The following is a 23644-nucleotide window of genomic DNA, read 5'->3' on the forward strand; positions in this document are numbered from 1 at the left end:
AAGTGGCAGAGACAGAATTGGCAGGCAGATCTGTGGGACTGACTCCAAACCAGGGCTTTCTGCCCAGGCAGGCTACATCTTAAAATGTCAGAATTATAAAGTTTAAAAGGAAGATTTCTTCCGGAGCACCTGGGTGGTTTAGTTGGTTAAGCGTCTGACTCTTGGTTTCAGCTCCAGTCATGATCTCGGGGCCATGAGACTGAATCCTATGCTGGGTTCTGCGGCCAGTATGGAATCTGCTTGTCCCTCTCTCTCTGTTCCTCCCCTCTGCTCACACTCTCTCAAGTAAATAAAATCTCAAAAAAAAAAAAAAAAAAAGGAGCATTTCTTCTGTCATTATTCATTTCAGCAACCATTTATTGAGCACCCCCTTTGTAACACTTTGCTGTAAGATGTAATTAAAAAACAAAGAGGGCACCGCTCAAGTCTTTAGAAGCTCTTGGTTGAGTGAGGAAACAGGTCACCTACACGTACTTCTAGTTAGGCTAGGCTACAGAATTTACAGGGCCCAGTGCAAGATGACAAAGCGAGGTCCTTTGATTAAAAATTAAGTGTTTCGGGATGCCTGGGTGGCTCAGTTGGTTGGACGACTGCCTTCGGCTCAGGGCGTGATCCTGGAGTCCCGGGATCGAGTCCCGCATCAGGCTCCCAGCTCCATGGGGAGTCTGCTTCGCTCTCTGACCTTCTCCTCGCTCGTGCTCTCTCTCACTGTCTCTCTCTCTCAAATAAATAAATAAAATCTTAAAAAAAAAATTAAGTGTTTCAAGATGGCAGCAAAGGACATCAAGCCAAGTTTAGGCTTGGCAACAAAGGACATCAAGCTCAGTTTAACGCATGGGTTGGTCGGGTATTACAGAAATACATAGATAGGAGCAACCCAGGAAAAGGTTGATCCTAAAATGGTCTCCTAGAAGGGATGAAAACTGGGCTGACCCTAGAGAATGGGCCTATGTGCCCTACATGGATGCTCTCCTCTATTTTTTAGACCAGGGCATTGAGAACAACCATTTGGTCAGTACTTTTGACTTAAATGTCAATCACCAAGGGTCTTCTGCCAGCACACCCTTGTCATCTCCTTCCAGAGCTGTGACACACCAGGTGGACACAGAGATACTCTGCCCAAATGCCCCTTCAAGGACATTGCTCCAGCTGCCGGAAGTGCTGCTAGTAGGCAATGTCCAGCCACCAGCCCTTCTGGGAGCATCCCATATAAAATAGCCAATCAAGGCAGGGGTATCTTTAAAGGCCTGGACATCAGCCCATAGCAGGACACTCTGATGGGCTATGTGAGTTCCAGGAACCCCAGTAGGGTCCGCTAAGGTCACCCAGCCGGCATTCCAGCTTCATCCAGCTTTTCCCTCTGCCCTATCCTGTTTCTTCCCTCGTGATTCTACAAGCACTGATCTCAAGGGCACCCCTAATAAACATTCCCAACACGCCACCTTGGAGTCTGTGTTCCAGAGAACCGAAATGCAACAGGTATCGAAAATGATTCTAATACTTGGTGGTGGGGGTTTTGCTTGAAAATTATTGGTTATATATATAATATTGTCTCTAAATCCTCCAAATAGAACACAAAATGGAATTACTTTGTGTGTGAATATGGTTAACCTTTGTTTAAAATACTGAATTTGAGGGGTACCTGGGTGACTCAGTCAGTTAAACGTCCAAGTCTTGATTTCAGCTCAGGTCATGACCTCAGGGTTGTGGTATCAAGCAGCACGGCAGGGGCGAGGATACCCCACTTCATCAACGAGGAGTCTGCTTGAGATTTTCTTTTCCTCTTCCTCTCCTACTCCCTGATCCCCATCCCCTGGGCTCACACTCTCTCTAAAAAAAAATCTTTTAAAAAATATTCAATTTGATGTGTCTGTTAGCCATTTGTAAGTCTACTTTGGAGAAGTGTCTGTTCATGTCTTCTGCCCATTTTTTGACGTGATTATCTGTTTTTTGAGTGTTGAGTGAGGAGTTCTTTATAATCAGTGTGGAGATTCCTTAAGAAATTAAAAATAGACTCTATGACTCTGCAATTGCACTACTGGGTATTTACCCCAAAGATACAGATGTAGTGAAAAGAAGGGCCATATGTACCCCAATGTTCATAGCAGCAATGGTCACAATTGCCAAACTGTGGAAAGAGCCAAAATACCATTCAACAGATGAATGGATAAAGACGATATGGTCCATATATAAAATGGACCATTATACCTCCATCAGAAAGAATGAATACCCAACTTTTGTATCAACATGGATGGGACTGGAGGAGATTGTGCTGAGTGAAGTAAGTCAAGCAGAGAGATTCAATTATCATATGGTTTCACCTACTTGTGAAGCATAAAGGAATAACCTGGAGGACATTAGAAGAAAAGTGAATTGGGGGAAATTGGAGGGGGAGATGAACCATGAGAGACTGTGGACTCAGAAACAAACTGAGGGTTTTGGAGGGGAGGGGGCTAAGGGGTCAGGTGAGCCTGGTGGTGGGTATTAAGGAGGGCACATATTGCATGGAGCACTGGGTGTGGTGCATAAACAATGAATCTTGGAACACTGAAAAAATAAAATTGAAAAAATTAAAATTTTAAAAAGAAAAAAATAGTCAACTTGATAAGGATCAACATACCCATTAAAATGCCTGCTTTGTGGAAGCAAATCCATGAATTTTTTGCAATTCTTAAGGAACTCTAGAACCATTTTCAGTCTGTACTAGTGGAATGATGTCATTTATAACTTTCTAAGAATATAATTTCCTTGTACTGACACACTCAATTTTCAATCAAAGATCTTTTGAGAATTCAATCAGTTGATCACTAAATGGGGTTAACCATTAACATGGTTTTTAGGAGTTTTCTTTTAGTTTGAACTTTCTTAGTTTTCTTCATTCCAAGTGAAATTTGACCAAAATTTCCTTTTGGTCAAAATATAATTCAACCATTCCCAGAACTACATTAGAGAAACTACAAACTTTTTTTCCCCTTGAGATGTGGTACCCAGAATGTCATAAATTATCTTGAGTAAAAATGTTATCTTGAAAACACTCCAAAACAGAATTGTGGAAAGTGACTTCACATTCAGGAGCTAAATTTAACACATTTCAAGACAGTATTCTAAACATCACTAAACTTTTCGGAATTAGGTAAGAAACAAATAGATGCATAATCTCTGGTCAGACCCTCTATAAGAAAAACAGATTTTCCTCAGCTCACACAGGAACAAGGTAGTCACCTGATAAGTTAACCAATGACTAACCAAACTATCACAATACTTAACAAGTCTAATTCACTGCATTGAATTGACTTAAACTGTTTCTTCACAAGGCAGCAACCAATTATGGTATTAGGAGGAAACTTCTGGAGGTGATGGGTAAGTTTATGGTATAGATTGTGGTGATGATTTAAGAAGCATAGGCTGATCTAAACTTATCAAGTTGTACATATTAAATATGTAGCTTTTTGTATGCCCATGTACCTTAGTAAAGTGGTTAAAAAGGATCCCAGAAAGATCTTACAGTTCCTTTTGATAAGTCGGATTTATCTTATTAATTGACCAGAGGGAATACAGACCTGGACCTCTCATGTACCAAGAGCTTCAAGTGAGGCCATTGGCTAGGGGTCACAGGATGAGGCTTCCACAAGTTCATATTTTAAGAACTCAGCACAGGTAACTTCCCAGATGCAGGTTGGTCACTGAATTTAAATGAGATTCTAAAAGAAATACAAGGCTGAGAATATTTTTCCTGAATTGCAAAAAGGGACATGTAACAGAAAATAAAGGAACACAATACTGACCTAACCATTGCCCAATTAAAAAAAAAAAAAAGAAAAAAGAAAAAAAAAAACCACTTTAATATCCTAGAAACTTCCTTTTTGTTTCTCCCAATTACCAACACCTTCCACCTCCCCAAAGTGAACCAAGTGAACACTACAGTTTCAAGACCTTTGGAACTTTGCATAAACAGAGTCATCATTAACCTTTGGGGGCAGATTTAAGTTTTTAAGATTCACCTGTGTTGTCAATGTGGTGTAACTGCTTCCATTAGTGTGGAGTATTTTATCACATCGTGCATTTTCCTCCTGCTGGTGATGAGCTTTTGGATTATTTCCAGTTTGGGACTCCTAGGAATTATGTTTCTAGAAACATCTTCTATCTTTTGGAGCCCATGTATACATTTGGAGTAGAGTTAATGGATCATAAGGTGTGCAGCTTGAGTAAATGCCGTCAAAGTGTTTTTCCAAAGTTGTTTATTCGATGTACTCTTTTTTACACACACAGCAGTGCATGAGAATTCCCATAGCCCCAGCGGTGCTTGATGGGTTTCCTTTTTTTTTTTCTTTTTAAGATTTTATTTATGTATTTGACAGAGAGAGATCACAAGTAGGCAGCGAGCAGAGGGGGGTGGGAAGCAGGCTCCCTGCTGAGCAGAGAGCCCGATGCGGGGCTCGATCCCAGGACCCTGAGACCATGACCTAAGCAAAGGCAGAGGTTTTAACCCACTGAGCCACCCAGGTGCCCCGATGGGTTGCTTTTTCTTTGTAGCATGCTAGCGGATGTCCAGTGCTAGCTGGACATGGCTTTAATTTGCATTTCCCTGGTCACTGATAAGAGTAAGACATTTCTAGCTATCAGTCACTCGGATATTCTCTTTTGCGAGGTACATTTTTGGGTCTCTAGTTCATTCCTCTAACTGGGCTTTCTGTGCTTTTCTTTTTCTTTCTTTCTTTTCCTGTGTTTTTCTTAATGATCTCTTAGTTCTTTATGTTCTGTGGTCCTGGTTCTCAGATTTTAGAATCAGAAGCACCCAAAGGGTTTGTTAAGACACAGATTCCGGGTCCACACCACCAGTTTCTCATTCAGTACATCTGGGATTTGCATTTCTGACAAATTCCCAGGTGAGGCTGACTGCGGGTCCGGGGACCAACCTTTGAGAACCAACGTTCTACAGTGTTTTAGTACAGCAGCAATAAATGTTTCCTGTTAGTTCAGGGCTAAGTCACCTTCCAAAAAAACAAAACAAAGCCCTCAACAACTTAATACTTGTTCAAGCCTAGGGCAGAAGCTAATACTCTATCCCTTCCTGGAAGGGATGCAACCAGCTGCTGTTTCAACCTGTCTGAAACCCACCTGGCTACTTAGAATATTTGATACATCTAGTTAGCCAAGAGAACCAGTTGATAATGAAGACATTTTTTGATCTCTGGAAAACTCGTTGGCTTTCAACAGCAAGGACGTGAGTCAGTAATCTCTCTAAGAACAAAACACAGACCCCGGAATGGAGATGAAAACTGTCATTTATTTCAAATGAATTTTGTTTCATTAGAAAAAAAAAAATGCTATGACATTAAAACAGAAATAAAATAGAAACATTTTTTTTTAAACTGCCTTTCACCTCTAGAGACCAAAAAAGCGCATACACGTTTCCAGTATTTCCGCTGTGTTAACAAACCTCATTATCATCATTGTTGTCCTTCAGTCTCCTGAAATACTACCCACGACTACGGAACGACTTACTGACTTGCTGAACTAGACGTTCACCTTATCATTTCTAAATACGAGGGGTCCAACAGCGACTGCACTCAGTGTATCTTGCGTAGTTTGCTGGGTGTGCTTTTTAAGGCTTGATGGTATGAAACATCTGTTTCTCTCTTTGAAGAGTGCCCAGATCCGCTGTATGAGGGCATATCGATGAATACAGGCGACTCGACGGTGGTCACGCCTTCACCTGGAGGTCATGAGCATCTACTTAGAACCGCAACCGTAAAACCTTTAGCAACCTGAACTCACGCACCGGAGCCACCATCCAGAAGAACGAAAAGACCCATGGTTCAAATAAAGTGCAGCAGGCCTGGAGAGTAGAGCAGTCTGCAGAGTCGCTCATCAGAAAGACCAAACGAAGCACTAATAGTGGTCAGAAGGAGAATAACCTGGGCAGCCCCTGGGTGCACCCCGAGAACACACTGCACAGTCATTGCCATCTTTGCCGAAGAGGTTTGGGCTTCCTCACCAAGTCAGGAAAGCCTACGTGTGCAGCATAGCAGGGATGGCAAGAAAGGCTAAATCAAAAAGGCTTTTAGTCAACAGACTAAAGGGGGCAGTGAGCCAGAAATCCAGATAAGACGACTGCTCTGTGGTCCAGAATTATAGCTAGTGGTTGGGTCTTTTCGGAAAATGTCACCACGCTGAGCCCTGGGGCAGAAGTGGTGCCCGTGGTGGAGGTGCGCACATCCAGAAGGTGACCGAGGGTCACATGTGTGTCCTTTGTGATCAAGTCACCCATGGTGAAGAGGCATGATGTTCTCTTCCTTGTCTTTCAGCATGTGTCATTAAACACCGCCCTCCTGTGTGTCAAGCATATATCCTTTTTGGGGGGGTCACTCTAATGTCCCTTCAAGTGTATTTTCAGTTTTTCCTATTAGTTGTATCTGTACGATTTCAACCAGAGGCCTCTGGGAAGAAATAATGGATCCCCGTGATGTTAAAGGAAGTGGCCAAACAAAATGGCAACTTCACACAGTCTTCAAGTAAATAGAATCCCTGATATCACTGGAAAGTAATATGTAATTTGGGAGGGCAGTAAAAAAAGAAAAAGAAAAGTCTGTGACAACTTTGTCTTATACCTAACAAAATGAGGTTTGGCTCTGACGTCTCTTTAAGGCACCAGACCTGGTTAACAGCTTTTACTGGTGTCCTGCACCTGTGATTTGGATAAGAAAAAACAAATAAACAAACAAACTATAATATATAAATAAAAAAATAGTACATCATCCTGCTCGAGCTTGAAATCACCCAGTGAAGTCGGAGGAAAACTCCAAACATCTTGTATGTGTAAAATATTTTTTGCTAGTGTAAAAAGTACAATATATAGTTACGCAGTGCAGAAACTATACAAAAATGCCTTTGGAACAGACTTGATGTTGGGGTAGGATCACAGCGCTGTCTCAAAAATAGTGAAGGCTGAGGGCTGTCCATTGGAAGCATTCATAATCACGTGGTCTCTGTGAGTAATATCTGGGTAATTCCTTTTGAAATACTCCTAGAAAAAAAAGAAGAAGAATGACAGGTGTAAAAAGAACATGTTTAAAAGTTTCCAAGTCCTCCTCCCCAAGGCGATGCATGTCTATGCCCACGTCTTCACATGAAGGGCATCCCACCGCTGGTGGAGGTATAATTAAAAAACAAAAAAACAAACCAAAACAAAACACCAAAAACCAAAACAGGGACTTGTTCCCTTCAATGAAGGAAGCAGCCGATTAAACTCCTCAGCGGATCTGGGCTTAATGCCAGACAACCTGTAGCTCCCCTTTTGCTTCTGATCATTCTGATTCACAGATACGTTTTATCACTACATTAAATTGATAAAGCAAAATCATTTTACTGACACAAAGCCTGAAGATAAATTAAAAACAGGGTGACAAAGAGGCCAGGGAATCTAGTGTCGGTACGAGGGTTTCTCATTTTCACACATAGAATGAGCACAATAGATTTGGATGTTAATATCAGGTTGTAATCCCTATATTTTATAAACTCTGATTGACAAGCATTGAAACGCTGGCGTATACGTATGAAATATCCCGGCGTTTAATTTGCGCGGCAAAGCAGTTACCGGGCCCTATAGAAATGTGATCTGTGGATAGCGGGCGACAATAAGGAAAAGAGAAGCAAGAGCTTTAACAATGACTCAACCAAGCAACTTCTCTAAAATGTAAGATGATACCGAATAATAGGACAGTTCTTTGCCAAGCCTTTGAGTTCTTGAATTCTACCAATTTCTAGCTGAACTAGAAGAGATACAGGTTTTCTGATAAATGTATAATCAGAACATAAAGGGAATGAAATGCTGTCAAGTTTCTCTGTTCCGCAATCATCAGTTTTTAGGAGCTGTATCCTATCTCAGTTCCTTGACAGGTGCGCATGACAAAATGGAATAATGTCAAGACTTGTGAGCGCTTATCTCAAAATGGGTTTGGGTGAAAAAGGACTTCAAATGTAATTTTTTTTCCCCCCAAAGAAGAATGTGAAAAGTTTTGTTTGAGTCTTTAAAACAGAAAATGTACCATCTATCTGAAGGTTAACACGTGTTCTGATCTGGATCTCTTAGTCGCAGGATCCTGGATCTGTCTTACAAAACCAGGCTCCGAACACATTTGTGGGTGCTGTCAACAAAGTTATCATGGCAGATAATGGGCTGCCCATACAAAAAAGAAAATTGCTGGGACACCTACCTGCAGATTAAGTGTACTTTCTTTCTCTCTTGCTGCTTGCATACTTGCTACTCCAAAAATAACATTACCTTTGAAATATTATATATTAAAATGTCACTTAAGGAGAAAAAGGACTTCTCCAAGAATGTTTGGACTGCACTGGGTGAAATCGGAGGCTATTTCGATTATCATGCAAGTATTTCAAAATAACACCTTTGGGGCAGTGATTTTTTATCTTTTTTTGGCAAATGCAAAGCAGCTCATATTTTGTACAGTGATCTATGTCTGTACTCCGAAACGGCTATTTCTTTTTTTTTTTTTTTTTAAAGATTTTATTTATTTATTTGACAGAGAGAGACCACAAGTAGGCAGAGAGGCAGGCAGAGAGAGAGAGAGAGAGGAGGAAGCAGGCTTCCTGCCGAGCAGAGAGCCCGATGTGGGACTCGATCCCAGGACCCTGAGATCATGACCTGAGCCGAAGGCAGCGGCTTAACCCACTGAGCCACCCAGGCGCCCCCGAAACGGCTATTTCTTGTTGAAACTCAAATCAGCCAATAAGAGAAAAATACACCCTCATTTTCTGCTGTTTGACGGTCCTCTCCCAAGTAAGCAGATGCCTTTCCCCATAACCCGCTCAACGTCATTTAATGCGCAGAAAACGTCATTATTAGCAAGGCTTCGTTGAAACAGTCTTAGCCTCGTGGTCTGAAAAACCTGAAACTGAACCCTGAAAGCAGAGTTTCCTGTGTCGTTAAATCCTTGACTCGACCTTCATTTCCTCCTGTGTTGCTGTGTTTGGGAGCACACTTCGATGACAGCGGTGACAGGGAAAGATCGTCTCCCCCAGGGGGGCGATGGAGGCAGCTGGAGGAAGGGGCCCCCGGCCGCAGGCTGAGCCCGGGATGGGGAGGCCCATGTCCACGGTTTCTCCCTGGGACTCACTGCTGATCCTGGGAAAAAAAAAAAATCGCTCCTGCCCTCTCCGTAGGGGCTGCCTCACCTGCGCAGTGAGACAGCGACTTACCTCCCAGGGACTAATTACCGGCTACCAACGGCTGATGAAAGACACGCCACGGTTAAGTGGCGGGTGTGATGACGAGGCCGCTCTGAGAGGGGCCCCCCCAACCCCCTGGTCCGTGGAAGAGAGCAGCAGCACCACCCTCGAGTGAGGAAAACAAAACAGCTGGGACGCCTCCAGTTCGGGGAACAGAGTCACCGGGGCGGCAGAGAGGTGTGAAAAATGACACGAGGCGCAACCCTGACGCTGGCTGCCCCGTTCTGGCTCAGTTTCTCCATTTGTCCAAAGGGGCAGTACCAATGCCAGCTCCAAAGAGTTGGGATGCATCAAGGCAACGATGCCCTTAAGAGCTCGGAGGCAGGACAGGAGGACGGCAAGACCAGGGAGGACTGGGTTTCTTGTCCCTTCTCCCCTCCTTCTCTTGGGTTTGGGTCATTACAGTCCCTCGGACGGAGGCTGAGACAAAGTGTGTCACTGAGTGTGTGACTCCCACGGGTCAATGAAGCAAGAACCTCGGAATCAGATCCCACTAAAAGCAATAGAGCGAAAAAAGCTTCCCTGGGTGCGGAGGAAGGCCAGCAACGGAGCTTTACTGCCGTCGCCTCCAGAAAGCTTCAGTTCAGCTCAGTTCTGGCTCCGGACCCTTCGTCCATTCTCATGACACTGCCCAGGCCTGGCTCCGGGCCAGGACCTCTCCAACTCGTCTTCACACCAGGTCTAACTCCGGGGTACACGCTGGCAGGCGTGTCAGCAAGGTTCAAGAGTACTGGAGAGGGGCACCTGGGTGGCTCAGTGGGTTAAACCTCTGCCTTCAGCTCAGGTCATGATCTCAGGGTCCTGGGATCGAGTCCTGCATCGGGCTCCCTGCTGGGCGGGGAGCCTGCTTCCCCCTCTCTCTCTGTTGCTCCCCCTGCTTGTGTTCTCTCTCCTTCTCTCACTCTCTGTCAAATAAATGAATTCTTTAAGAAAAAAAAAAAAAGTACTGGAGAGCCACAGAAGACCTCTGTAACGATCATGGAAGTGGACACCCCCTCCCCTTATCCTCTCAGAAATCACCCCAGGCAGCAAGGGTGCTGCCAGACGAGAAAGCAGCCCATCTCTGATGAACTCAGGAGTCCTCGGAAATCCCAAATGGCAAGATATCGGATGGGCTACCATATGCCGCTGGATCCAGTGGGGTTAGATAAGCCAGAACTGGGAGAGCTACGGGAGAGCTCGGCCATCGTGGGAAAGCACAGGTTTCCAACTAACTGGTGACTTCTAAGGCATGTCAGCGAGGAACCAACCAGAATCACCATCTCTGCCTGAAGCACGCACAGTGATAAGCCCTCAGAGAAGAGAAATACAGAAACACAAGTGACTGCCCATCTCTGCAGGCTAGGGAGGACAGGCTAAGTGAACACGCATTTTCAATTTCTCTCTCTTGCTCACACACACACACACACACACACACTCACACACATATTCTTTCTCTGAGTCATTAAGAGTTCCTATGTTAAGGAGAGAATTCCCCTTAGTCTGAGACAGTGCCCTAGTCAGCACTACCCTAAATATATGGTCCAGGAAAAACTCAATTCCAAGGTGAGTAGTCATAATAACAACAACAAAAAAAGTATTAGTACACGATCTATAAAATACACCCCAAAAAAGTGAGGAAAAGGAAAAAGATAAACATACGGCAAACAAACAAACCGCCCCACCCAAACAACGAACAGATGAAAATTATACAAAATAGACAATGCAATACATTCAAAGCAAACATAGAACAATCAATCTGAGGACAACAGAAGTTTGGGAGTTTGGAAATATGGCACAGCAACACAGAATGATGAACCAGGAGTTGCCTTGGGCCAGAAGTGAAGGGAAGGAGACTAAAAGAATCACAGGGGGCGCCTGGGTGGCTCAGTGGGTTAAAGCCTCTGCCTTCAGCTCAGGTCATGATCCCAGGGTCCTGGGATCGAGCCCTGCATTGGGCTCTCTGTTCAGCCGGAAGCCTGCCTCCTCCTCTCTCTTTCTCCCTGCCTGCCTCTCTGCCTAATAGTGATCTCTGTCAAATAAATAAATAAAATCTTAAAAAAAAAATCACAGAAATGACAATGGTAGAGATATAGCCCAAAGTGACTGAGCCATGGCTGGAAACAAACAGGATGAGACATGGAGGACAGGATTGAGAAAGCAAGCATAATTAGGAATTTATAAAGAATTAAAAGGATCAAGGAGAAAATAGCTTTATAACACAAAGGCCAGATAAAACACACAAACGACAGATACTTAAAAAGAGGAAACTCCAACCAAAAATAAAACAAACAAACCAAAAACAAAACAAATACTTCAAAGCTATCATTCAGGTAACCTCCAGAAGTAAAAGACTTTGAGCTAGGGACCTGAAGAGTACAGAATACCCCAGGAAAAACTACGTGCCTTCCTAATAAAGAAAGAGTCCTTCAGGCATCCAGGAAAGAAGATCGAGTTACTTCTAACTTGGCCTTGGACGTCTCCCTATGAATAAACAATGTCAGGGCAAAGTTTACAGCATACTAAGTGAAATAAAGTGTGACCCAAGCATTTTATAACCAGAACATTTAAATTAGAGACGCAGCAAATACTTCATACACGTGGTAAAGTCAGGGATTCTAATTCCAATGAGCCCTCCTTTAAGATGGTACAGAGCAATGTTTTCCAATCCCTTTATTTTTACTGTCACCACAATTGTATGTACTTTCCATATTACACTGAAACTCAGTAGGAATCAACACCTATGCTGAAGGAACTTCCAAGAAGTATTTACTATTATACTGTTCTTTTTCTTCCATTCCATTCTTTGGGATCTCATATTTTAAGACAAGCTAGTGATTACTGACTAAATAGATTTCACAGCCCCACAAATGGATCTCACAACCCCACGTCTGAAAGACAAAATGCTAGAGGACAGACTTTAGCCAAGTAAGAGATGGAGAAAGTAGCATTTAAAACAAGCAAGTAAGTAAAATAAGGGGGTTTAAGTATTTTTTCAAAGATTTTATTTGACAGAGAGCAACAAAGTGAGAGAGCTGACACAAGCAGAGGGAATGGGAGAAGGAGAAGTGGCCTTCCTGCTGAGCAGGGAGCCTGATGCAGGGCTCTATTCCAGAACCCTGAGATCATAACCAGCACTCAAGGCAGATGCTTAATGACTGAGCCGCCCATGCATCCAGGGCTTAAGTATTTTTAAAGATTTGAAGGTAAATAGTAGAATAGAAGGGAAGCTATTTAGACAACTAAAATCTGGTAGAGAGGGGGAAGAGATGTTGTCATTGTTCACAATGGGGAATCAATAATAATAAAGTGTTCCTAGAAGAAGTGTAAAGTACAGACATAAAACAATGAGCAAAGAAAAAAAACATAGAGGTGCCTGGCTGGCTCAGTCAATTAGAGCCTGCAACTCCTGAAGATCACACATTGTGTGATCTCAGGATCACACATTCCAGCCCCATGTTGGGTGGAGATTACTCAAAAATTAAACAACAACAAAAAAAAACTAAAAAAGAAATACATACTAATTGAAAAGTTTTAAAAGAGAACACTAAAAGCTGAAAACCTAACATAAGATAAAATATACCTGTAATCTCAATAAATGTAAATGGACTAAATTCATCTGTTAAAAGGCAGGGGGCTTAGACTGAATCTCAGAGCTAAACTGAACCACATGCCATTTGCAGGAGATATATTTATAATCTGATACTAAAAGACAAAGACCTATGAGAACATTGAAAACAAAGTGAAAAGCAACTCAACTGCAATTTTGAAACAGCCCAAATTCAGGGTCAGGTGCATTTCTAAGAAAGAAAAACACTTTTAAATAGTAGAAAATATAGTTCATAGCAAAAACCCAGGTCATGAATATATGTAGACTAAAATATCATAGCATCAAAATTACCAAAAAATGTTGGTAATTATCCAAATTACCAAAAAATAAGAAGAATTAAAAGGTGGAAACCTCTTTATGAGACTAACCTTATGTGACCTCCCTAAGTTACATCAAATGGACCAAATAAGGGCAGAGAAGACCTACCTAAACAATACAATTAGTAAGGCGAATCTAATTAAACGTTATCAAATGCTACACCTTAAACAGACAACAGCCCATCTTTTCATATGCCCAAAGAACATTCACCAAAATTGCCATACATTAGAACACAAAAAAGTATTACAAAACACTGGTTTTGGGTGGAAACAGCACAGACAACTTTGTGATCACAAGGCAATGAAAGCCAATGTTGATGGGGAAAACAGAAAACAGAAAAAACCAACCTCCATCACAAGGAAGTTTTAAAGACCTCTTTCTCAAATAATTCTTGGACCAAAGTGAGAACTAAAACCAAAATTGTAGATTTATATATAAAAACTTTTCTATGACAAAAGCACTATATTTCAGGACCTATCACATATAGCCAGAACAGTATTCAGAGAAAAGTTCACAGTCTTAAAATATCTGTATGAATGAGTAAGAAAGAATGAAAACAAATGCAGTCAAGAAACCACAACAGTATAAAGCACAGAAGGAAGGAATTAAAGGATATAAAAGCAGTAAGTGATGAATTGTAACACAAAATAAAAGAATCGGTTAAGTAAATCTGTGAGTGTATTCTCTGGAGGAAAAAAAAAAAAACAGAAAACAATGAACTTAACTAGAAGGAAAAATGGGGAGAAAGGAGCAGAGAAAGCATAAATACTAGGCAGCCATTAAAAAGAATGAGATAAAATGTGTAAGCCTGACGATTCACAGACCTGTACCCCTGGGGCAAATAATACATTGTATGTTAATAAAAATAATCCATAAAAATAAACAAATAAAAAGAATGAGATAACTACATGCATCTATATAATTGGAGAGAGTAAATGAAAAAGTAAAACATGGCAGTCACTGGTGCTTCAAACACAGAAAGGCTGGCTATGCACAAGTTTGTGTTCACACAACGGGACGGTCCCAAGTGGTGCCAAAGGTCCCTCCTGAGGGTGGAGCCAAGTCACGACAGGAGGGGGCAGAGGATTTACATTTTATTTATAAACTAGAACAACTCTTTTTAAAAACAGCTAGGTTTCTGAATTCTGTGGCACTAGCTTGTATCATCTGTGGAAAAACAAAAACCCTATTATTAAAAATAAATTTTAACCATTAAAGAGTCCCTAAAGCTACCTAGAAGAACTTTGGGTACTTCTTTTGTTATTATAGAGAGATAAGGGTTCCATCAACAGCTTTGAAGAAACCAATCCTCCTCTGATCGTTGAGAGATAAGTCTCTTCTATTTGTAAAATGCTCTGTATTCTTCAAAGCAGGTAAGTATACACCATCTCATCTGGTCCTTGTAGTAAGAGCACGATGAGTGGGGCAGTGCTGTCACCCCAGCACAGCAAATAAGGACCCCGAGAGGCTCAGGGACCTCAGAAGACATACAGGACCATGGGGCTGCTAAGCATTTCTTCCATCTGTTCCAACTGGTCCAGGCTTATAGGGCGTAGGATATCAGGATTTCCTGACTTTGGGGCTGTATCTGGTGATTTCACAAATGGATAAAACGGCACCTGTTACACACTGGGAACAAAAAACTCCGAACAACCTTAATTAGGTCTGTTTCACCATGAAAGAGAATGAAAGACGGGCATTCACCCTTGGTTATGGGCTGAACTGTGTCCCCTCAAAATTTCTATGTTGAAATCTTAACTCTTCAACACGTCAGAATGGGACTGGTATGTGGACATAGGGTCAATTAAGTTAAAATGAGGTCACATGGGTGGGTCCTAATCTATTCTGACTGGTACCTGTATGAGAGGTGGTTAGGACACAGACACACTCAGAGGGAAGACCATGTTAAGACAAAGGGAGAAGATGGCCACCTACAAGCCAATGAGAGATATTTCAGAGACCAACCCCGAGACACCTTGTTTCAAAATTCCAGATTCCAGAACTGTGAGAAATACATTTCTGTTGCTTTAAGACACTAATGCACCTTTCAGCTTAATGTACCTAAAAAATACTTTCTCTACTATTTCATGGCTCATTTATGAGGGTCAATCAGAGAATGATTAAGCCTGCCTACACCAATATTTTCAGAAAAATAACTATGTCAAGAAAACATGACTTGGAAGTCCCTTTTCCTAGATGCTGAGTTTTCTTGTCAAAGGAATGAACTCCAGTCTCTTAGGAGTGGAAAGCTTGTTGACTTACGCTAATCTGCCTGTTGTTACCATTCTCTGCGATGCACTGATATTCGATGCTCACACATTTAAAAAGCTGACCATCTGACCACCTGTTCTAAGAAGACCAAGCATATGCAGAAGTAATGTCAAGAAGATACTCAAATGGAGTAAGAACTGGGGCATGTATGTCCTTACATCTCTCCAGAGACTGGATCTGAGCCAGTGGCAGTACTGAAATCCCACGGGGATGTTCTGCCTTTAGGAGAACCTGGCTTCACATTGGACACCTCATAAGAAAAGAAGCAGGGTTTTGAAACGTAACACATGGACTGGAGTAGCTCTCTGCCTCACCCAGCAATTCGCCCTCTGCTCTCCACTGACCAGCTCTGTGGCCCTAGGTGAGTCCTTGATCCACTCTCCTCATCCATGAACTGAGATTTAGGATAAGAAAGAACCGCCATGAGGATGAAGTGAAATCATACATGTGAGAGCCGTGTAAGATAAATGATCAAGAAGGGCCCAAACATGAGACTGCAAGCTGGTTCAGCCATTCTGGAAAACAGTATGGAGGTTCCTCAAAGGTGAGAATAGAGCTATCCTACGACCCAGCAATTGCTCTACTATGTATTTACCCCAAGGATACAAATGCAGTGATCTGAAGGGGCACATGCTCCCAAATGTTCATAGTATGATGCCCACAATAGCCAATCGATGGAAAGAGCCCTGATGTCCATTGACAGCTGAGTAAATAAAGAAGATGTAGTGTGTGTGTGTGTGTGTGTGTGTGTGTACACACACACACACACAATGGAATATTATTCAGACATCAAAAAGGGGGGAATCTTGCCATTTGCAATGACATGCATGGAACTAGATCTCACTCATACGTGGAATTTGAGAAATGAAACAGAAGATCATAGAAGGGAGGGAAAAATAAAAACAAGACAAAATCAGAGAGGAAGGTAAATCGTAAGAGACTCTTAACCATAGGAAACAAACTGAGCTTTGCCGGAAGGGAGAACAGTGGGGGATTGGGTAACTGGGTAATACACTATATGTTAATTAATTCAATTTAAATTTAAAAAATATAACAGAGCAAGAAATACACACAGATAACTACCCAAATGTAACACCATCAATATTGTTAAATGAGGTGTATGATTACTGGACTAGGTACCACAAGATTTCTAACTCTGCTACCTATGAACATTTCTGTACGTACCTTACACTTGCACTAAAACATGTTAAAAGGACAGATTTCTACTTCTGTGTCTGCTACAAACTAGAGTTCACGTAAGTTAGGGCTATCTTCCTTATAAGGGGCCTTAGTTTCCTCATTTGTAAAACGAGGGTGTTCAAATATATACTGTCTTATGTTATCTGGAACTATCTGTGATTTATTTCTCATTACTCAACGTCTTGATAATATACAGTGATAACACATTTTTAAGATGGAGGCTTTGACATGTAGGTGGGGACCCATCTGTTTGATGTGAACTGCCTGAGGTCAAAGAACAAAGGGGTTTGTGAGATTCCTGGCTGTTTCATGAGTAGATGATACAGGGGATCCCCAGTGACTGACTGGCTGGGTATTAGGAGGGAAGGGCTCCCTGGGAGACACTGGATGAAAACACTCTGCATTTCAGGCATAAAAGCAACACAGGGCTCCAAGTGTAGCGTCTCTCCCTTCACATACAATGTAGGTATTTATGAAAAGTTCAGGGTACAGATTTCCTTGTCCCTGACCCTCGGTTTGAACTCTGAATCTCCTAGTTATTCAGCCAGCTGTGTGAATTCAAGCAATGTCCTTCCCCTCCCGAGATCTTAGCCTCTTAAATCAGCACCGGGAAGAGGCAAGCTCTAGCAGGCTACAGGGCATGGCGTGTGACATCTAAGCCTAAGCCTCATCCTGCGGCTCCAGAGGCTCAGCACATAGACGGAAAATCTCTGCTCTTCTCAGTTCAGGGGTATATACCAGAGATGACTAAGGCACATCTCTGACACGTGAGTTCCCAACACAGTACTGTGCACACATACATACATTTACTGAATAGTTTTTGAGGACGAAAGCAGAATTCAAAGGAATCCCTTACAAATAATGGAAGCACAGCTCTTCGTTTCTAAAGAGGGGTGAGATGAAGCAGGGACAGAAGAGAATTCAAGCTGTGTTTTAGATAAATCTCTTATACGCAAGTACTATTAAATCCTAGGACAGATTTCCTCCACATACTTAAGATATTACACAAGAAATTTCTCCCCACAGTGAAAATCTGGGAAGTGCAAAAAAAAAAAAAGATAAAAAGAAAAATGTATCCATAATTAAAATGCCCCAGATGAAGACTTCTAATGGGAAACCTCAGAAGACTGTTGGTTCCATGCATCTCAAATGGCAAGAACACCTGATTTTCCTTTCTTTCTTCCATGTTTCTATCAATCCAATTCCCACCTTGTATCAGAAAGTTACAAGTGATGCCAGCCATTAGCTTAAGTCCCTGAAAGCAGCCCTCAGTTTTCACATCACACCTGTACAATGAGATGCTTCAATACTGTTATTAGAAAGATACCAGATAATCCGAATGTTCACTGAGCACCTTTTTCTCACCAAACACAGTGCTTGGTACTTTCACACCCATCATCTCTATAAAAATGCTCTGTAAACCTTCAAGCACCACTCAGACTACAGCATTAAGACAGTACAGATTCTTGATCATTCCAACAGCGAATTCATCATCCACAAGGCAGAAGAAGCACAGGTTTTGGAACGAGGTCTGATTCTAAACAACCAAGAATCAGGGAGGAACCTGGGCAGGAAGTACCTGTATCATGTAGTTTTCTTTACAAATCATGAAACAGAAAAGCCACCTATACATAGCTGGATTTTTCTAGAACTGGCTCTTTCTAGACTAGACCGAAAATATCCCATATTTCTTTTTCCCCAAACTCTTCCAAATTTCCTGGATGTGCCTTGACCACATCTGCATGTCAGAGGTGGGCAGCCGCTAGATTGAAATGTAACCGGTCTGCAAAACACGGACATTCTGTGCCACAGGAGAATCTGTAACCCCAGAATCGAACATGGGAAATCTTTAGAATCTGGTCTCTCTCTGCAGGCGGGCACAGGGGCCCGTGCACCTGAGCAGCCCACAGTGCACAGAACAGGCCCACGTGCCCATGCACCCGAGCGCCCCCACGTGCCCGCGCACCTGAGCATCCCCACCTGCCGGCACAGGTAACCCTGCACACCTGTGGCTCCCCTCTCCCCCACCGATTCTGCCGATTCTCAGCAGACCTGACTTCAACCTGGGACATGTTGTTAAGACCCAGTCATGAAGCGTTGTCTCTGAAGGCTTATAATTGAAAAGGGCACAGGGTGCTTGTTACGGCACCCCTGGAGCCAGATTGCGAGGGTGAACGGCTGCGATGAACTTTAATTACCACTCCTTGCGGCGGGCTCACCTGTTTTGCTGTTTCAGTGAGGGCAGCAGCTTCTGCCTTGCCCAGCTGCTGTACCATCTTGTGAAACAGGCTTTCTTCATTCTGCAGCAAAACATAGGGTTCATCATACTCCTTCAGTCTTCCTGAATCCAAAACCTGTTAATCAGCAGAAAGAAACCCATTAGCGCACAATGTTTTGCAGTCACCTATTATAACTCAGACAATATTTCGGAAAGGGGCAGGCGAAGGAGAATAGGGAACATCCATTTGGGTGGTAGGCCTGGCTGGTGTTTAAATGGTTTGATAACCCTGTTTTACTAGGCAGACAAAGGCCTGGCCCGACCTTTTATTATTATAATGTTATAGGAAAGGAAGAAAATGAAAGTTTTAGACTGTGATTATGGGCACTCAGCAGTCCTGTGGCATTTTCTATTCCGCCAAAGGCATTTGGGGTTGTTATTAGTTAGTGCATTTAGCTCTCAGACTCTGAGCTTTGAGGGCCATTTATACATACATTCAGACCTGGGAAATTTCTTGATTTAAGAAAATCAAAGTCAATTTATCTAAAAACTAGGGTGACGTCATCCAGACCAGACGGCAGTGACCTGACGGCAGATTCACTGCCGAGCAGCCTTGACAGCATCTGAGCAGTAACTGGAAAAGAAGACAGTGCTTCTGGAATTTCTTCAGGGTCCTGGAATAGGGCAGCCGTAAGAGGGGACAAAATACCCCCATCGGCGAGAATAAGGGGCATCCTGAAGTTGGCTTTCGTTGGAGCTTCTTATTCTAGGAGCGAAAGACCGGCTCAAAGATCTGCCACCTAAGCAGCTTTTAGCCTAATTGCTCCGCATAGAAGAAATCTCTAGAAATCCAATTTTCTCTCTGGATAAGACTAAAGAAGTAATTAAGAAACTGAGCTCCAAATTCCAGCGATCATGGCCCGCACAGTCCACCGGGGCAGCCCAATCTCAATTACAGAAGATCTGAGTATTGTTTTCACAGTTATCTTCCCGCTTCCTTTTCTCTCTTTCTTCCGAGGGCCGGCCTTTCAGCCACTTTACTGCTCATTAATATGTCCACTAATTGGAAACTGAAAGGGAGAGGAAGGGGCTCTTAACTCTCCATTTCTACTTATTAGTAGCTCTGGTTAATGGTCAGGGAGGGGAGGGAAGAAAGAGGCTGAGACAATTGGCCCCAAATGATGTACCTAGGAAAACAGTCCTGATGCTAAGTGGTACTTCGTTCTTCATTTCGGTGGTATTTAGAGTAAATTTATCTTAAGGGGATTCGGCAGGAACTCCAAGCAGGACGTGGGCTGTTTGTCCACATCTAGGGACTGCAGTTAATTCCGTCCCGTGGTATTTAATCAGAAACATGTATTAAGTCTCATAAAGGGCATTTTCCTGTTAATCTTTTGTTTACTTCTGTGAATCACTGCTAAGGGCAGCTTTCTCAAAAGAGTTCAAGAATAATTGAATCTGTCACATCCACATAATAATTAAAATGTCCTATAATTTGGCATGCCAATTCAGATGCCCCGAATGTGTAATTTTACTTAAGCATAGCATTAGAGAGCATAACCACTCCTCCTGATGTTGAAGAAGAGAAAAAGCCATTGTAAAATACAGGTTTCTCTCGTGCTTGAAGACTAAGTAAATAAGTGAATCAAATTACTTCATACAATGAAGAACTTTATATTCTTGCAAAAGCAACGACTTTAAAAAAAAAGATTCAGACTTGGCAGAAAATGAGTTCTCCAACTATAAAGACTTCACCTAATTTTTAACGGAATAAAAGTATTACTGATATTTGTCCTTGTCCAACTTCCTACTCTATTCACATTTGAGTGAATAGTAAATTTTCCATTTCCTCTCATATCGTCTGAAAACACACAAATGCCACGGAGATGACTAGTTCCCAGACTTGACCAGTATCTGAAAAGGCAGAGCCAGAAAAAAAAATTCGTGCTTTCAAAAAAGCAAGAGGATTAACAATATCAATTACCAAAAGGCTATTTGGGTCAAAATACTTTGAGCCTCATAAATAGTAAATATAAAAGCAATGTAACAAAGAATGACTACCTTAAGATGAAAAAAAACAAACAAACCCAAAAACCCATCCCATAACTAAAATAGTGATCTTTTGAATTTGAAAAGGATAAAAACAGCTGTGGCTTGAACACTCATTGTATCACATGCTTTAGAGACATCATTGTTAAATCTCAAGGTAGACAAGGTACTTAATTCCATTCCTTGCCCTTCCTTCCTTCCATCCACCCACTTATCATTCCTTTCTTCTTACCTTCCACTCTCCCATCCATCGTCCATCCATCCATCTATCCACCCAAGAAATACTGACACCCAATACCAAAAGCACTGTTCTAGGAACAGGGAATTCCAAGATGAGCGAGATACATTCTGTCCAGAAACCCACAGGCAGAGATAAAGACTGAGGCGCTAATGTGTTGAGTCATTTGGCTCAGGCTACAAAATCAAAAAGATAGCGGAGGTGGGATTCAAACCCAGAATCCCTATTCTTTCCCAGAGAAAGACACTTGGATTATTTATTATCAGAAAGCAAAATAAGGGAGATGAGAATTTTAACATTCAATTTTCTAAGATACCATTCCTTATGGATAGTATCATATATTAACATTTTATAATTTAGGAAAATATGCCTATAAACGTAAACATTTCCCCCGCTTTCCACTGCATTTTTATTATGCTCAGGGCTCAAATTATTTACTGTGTCCCTGACAGATACTCACAGAAAAAGAAAACCAATTTTATTAAACTTTTAGGACGAATAAAGCGCAAGTAACACATGCCAAAAACACATTTGAGGAAAATAAGTAAACTTTCATTAATTCCTGAATTTATTCAGCAAACACCTCTTGCATACTTAACTGCATTCATGTCATTATGAGTTATGCTATGCGGGAGGCCAAAGATATATAAGTCACAACCCCTGATTTTCTGGAATCTATACTGAGAGAAAGAGAAAAAAGTCCTCAAATGTCAATAAAGGCAAGAAGAAGGAAAAAAAAAAGCACAACAAGGGGGGAGTTTGATAGCAGAAGAGATGACTTCTGGCCACGGGTTCTGAGGACAAGCTTCAAGATGGAGAAAAGCGTACGAAACCGAGCCTGAAAGAAGGGGGAGGCTTGGACATGCAGCAGTGGGGTGGGGGGGGTGGGGGTGGAGAGGGGTCATTCCAGACACGGAGAACACGGGTCGAGAGGTCTGGAGTTGAGCCTGTCAGCTCCTTAAGGGCAGGAGGCCATGGTTTTGCTTTCCGCCGTTGCATCTCCACACCGCGGCATCGTCCTTGGTATGTAGGACATGCAAGATACATGCGGACTCCGAGTGAAATACAAAGAAACTAAATATGGGGCATGACGGCGTGACCGCCCAGTAGCGTAGCTGAGAGGGCTCTGGGGTGTGGCTGGCACTGGGACTAAGGTGATGGGATCCGGGGATGACGGGACCAGGGACAGAGACTCAGAGGGCCAGGTACCTGAGGTTGCTGAGTGGGCAAGAGGGAGAGGCACCTGAGGGACAGACAGACCAGGGTTGAGGACGGAGGCTTGAAACTCATTTATCTCACACATCGGAAAAAAGAGAAACGAGAGAAGGGGCGGTCGGAGAGGAGGGAGCACTGGCAGAAACAAGAGTGTGGAGCCACCAAGACTCAGGTCTACAGAGCCCCCCCTTGGGGGTGCAGATGGACAAAAGTCCAGGAACGGAATTGTGCCCGCTTCGCCTTTCCCTTTACTGGTTTGCGCAAAGATTCCAGGTCTTTCAGAGTAAGGAAACACAAAGCAGCTCCAGACTTTCTTTATGTACAGAAAAACAGGCTGAATTTTGAGATTTTATTTTTAACATCTTTTCTATCTGGAAGAAAGCCTCCTGTGATCTCCCCAGGTGCCCCCAACCCTCCTATAGCCCGAGTTAAAGCACAGCTCCGAGCGCGTGTGCGAGCAATCCCACCGCGCCAGCATTTTTCCAGGAACGCCAACCTCAAATCACTCCAACTCTCTAGCAGGCGAAGGGAAACACTTTGTATTGGATGAGTCAGTCAGTTACCTAAACTCAATGAAGATGTGCTTATCAGGCCTGTGTATCCACAGATATTCCAGCTACCTGTCCTAGATATAAAAATTAAGTGGACCCATTGCAAAATAATCTCACCATATTTAAACAGAGGGATGCCATCAGCGACAGCGGGGTGGCTGCAGGGAGAGATGGGGCCGGGGCGGGGTGGGTGGGTGGTGGGCAGTACGGGACAGGGTAGAAGAGAAACCTGACGACAGCAAAGAGATGCCTGGGACAGTTTTCAACAAGGCAACGAGCAACTCAGGGAGATCCCACTTAGCAGCCAGCGGAGTGGGAAGGTCAGAGTCTAGGACCTCTGCATTCACTGGCTTGCATTGAAGGGGCTGAGGGATGGTAAGTTTCCCAGCCATGGAAGCTGGGTCCCTCCCTGGTGAGACAGATCCCTGTAATCTTCTCTGCGATAAGACACTGTGGGGAGTATTACTCAGAATCCTTTCTTAGGTCTTGGAATGGTCAATCACTGTCATCCGGGGAAGCGAAGGCCAGGTCACAGTGGGGGAGCTGCTCCCCCCTAATTCTCGCCATTGCTTGTAAGCACCCGCCTCCTCCCCACAAGGATTTTGTCTCCCAGATTGTGCTTTCGACCTTCCGAGTCATTATTTTTCTCTCTGAAAACCTGGATTCGAGTATTTAAGGAGCTGTTCTCTTCCGGAATGTTCTAACTGCGGCTGCGTACGGAGGCTCCCTGAAGCGAAAGTTCCAGA

The 23644-nt window shown here is 42.8% G+C and overlaps 1 protein-coding gene across 3 annotated transcripts in view; it reads right to left on the minus strand.

Moving 5' to 3' along the window:
- Positions 1-5267: 5267 nt before the first annotated feature.
- Positions 5268-23644, minus strand: part of ABCC4 (ATP binding cassette subfamily C member 4) — a 243967-nt gene continuing 225590 nt past the window's right edge. For all 3 annotated transcript variants that reach the window (XM_044249963.1, XM_044249962.1, XM_044249964.1), the window contains exons 30-31: positions 18847-18981; positions 5268-7027 (exon numbers count right to left, since the gene is read on the minus strand). In XM_044249963.1, coding sequence (XP_044105898.1) covers positions 6920-7027; positions 18847-18981 — 243 coding nt within the window. In that variant the 3' untranslated portion in view covers positions 5268-6919. The remainder of the gene's footprint in view (positions 7028-18846; positions 18982-23644) is intronic.

Source organism: Neovison vison, chromosome 5, assembly GCF_020171115.1.
Source record: "Neovison vison isolate M4711 chromosome 5, ASM_NN_V1, whole genome shotgun sequence".
In the NCBI taxonomy this organism is placed as follows: domain Eukaryota; kingdom Metazoa; phylum Chordata; class Mammalia; order Carnivora; family Mustelidae; genus Neogale; species Neogale vison.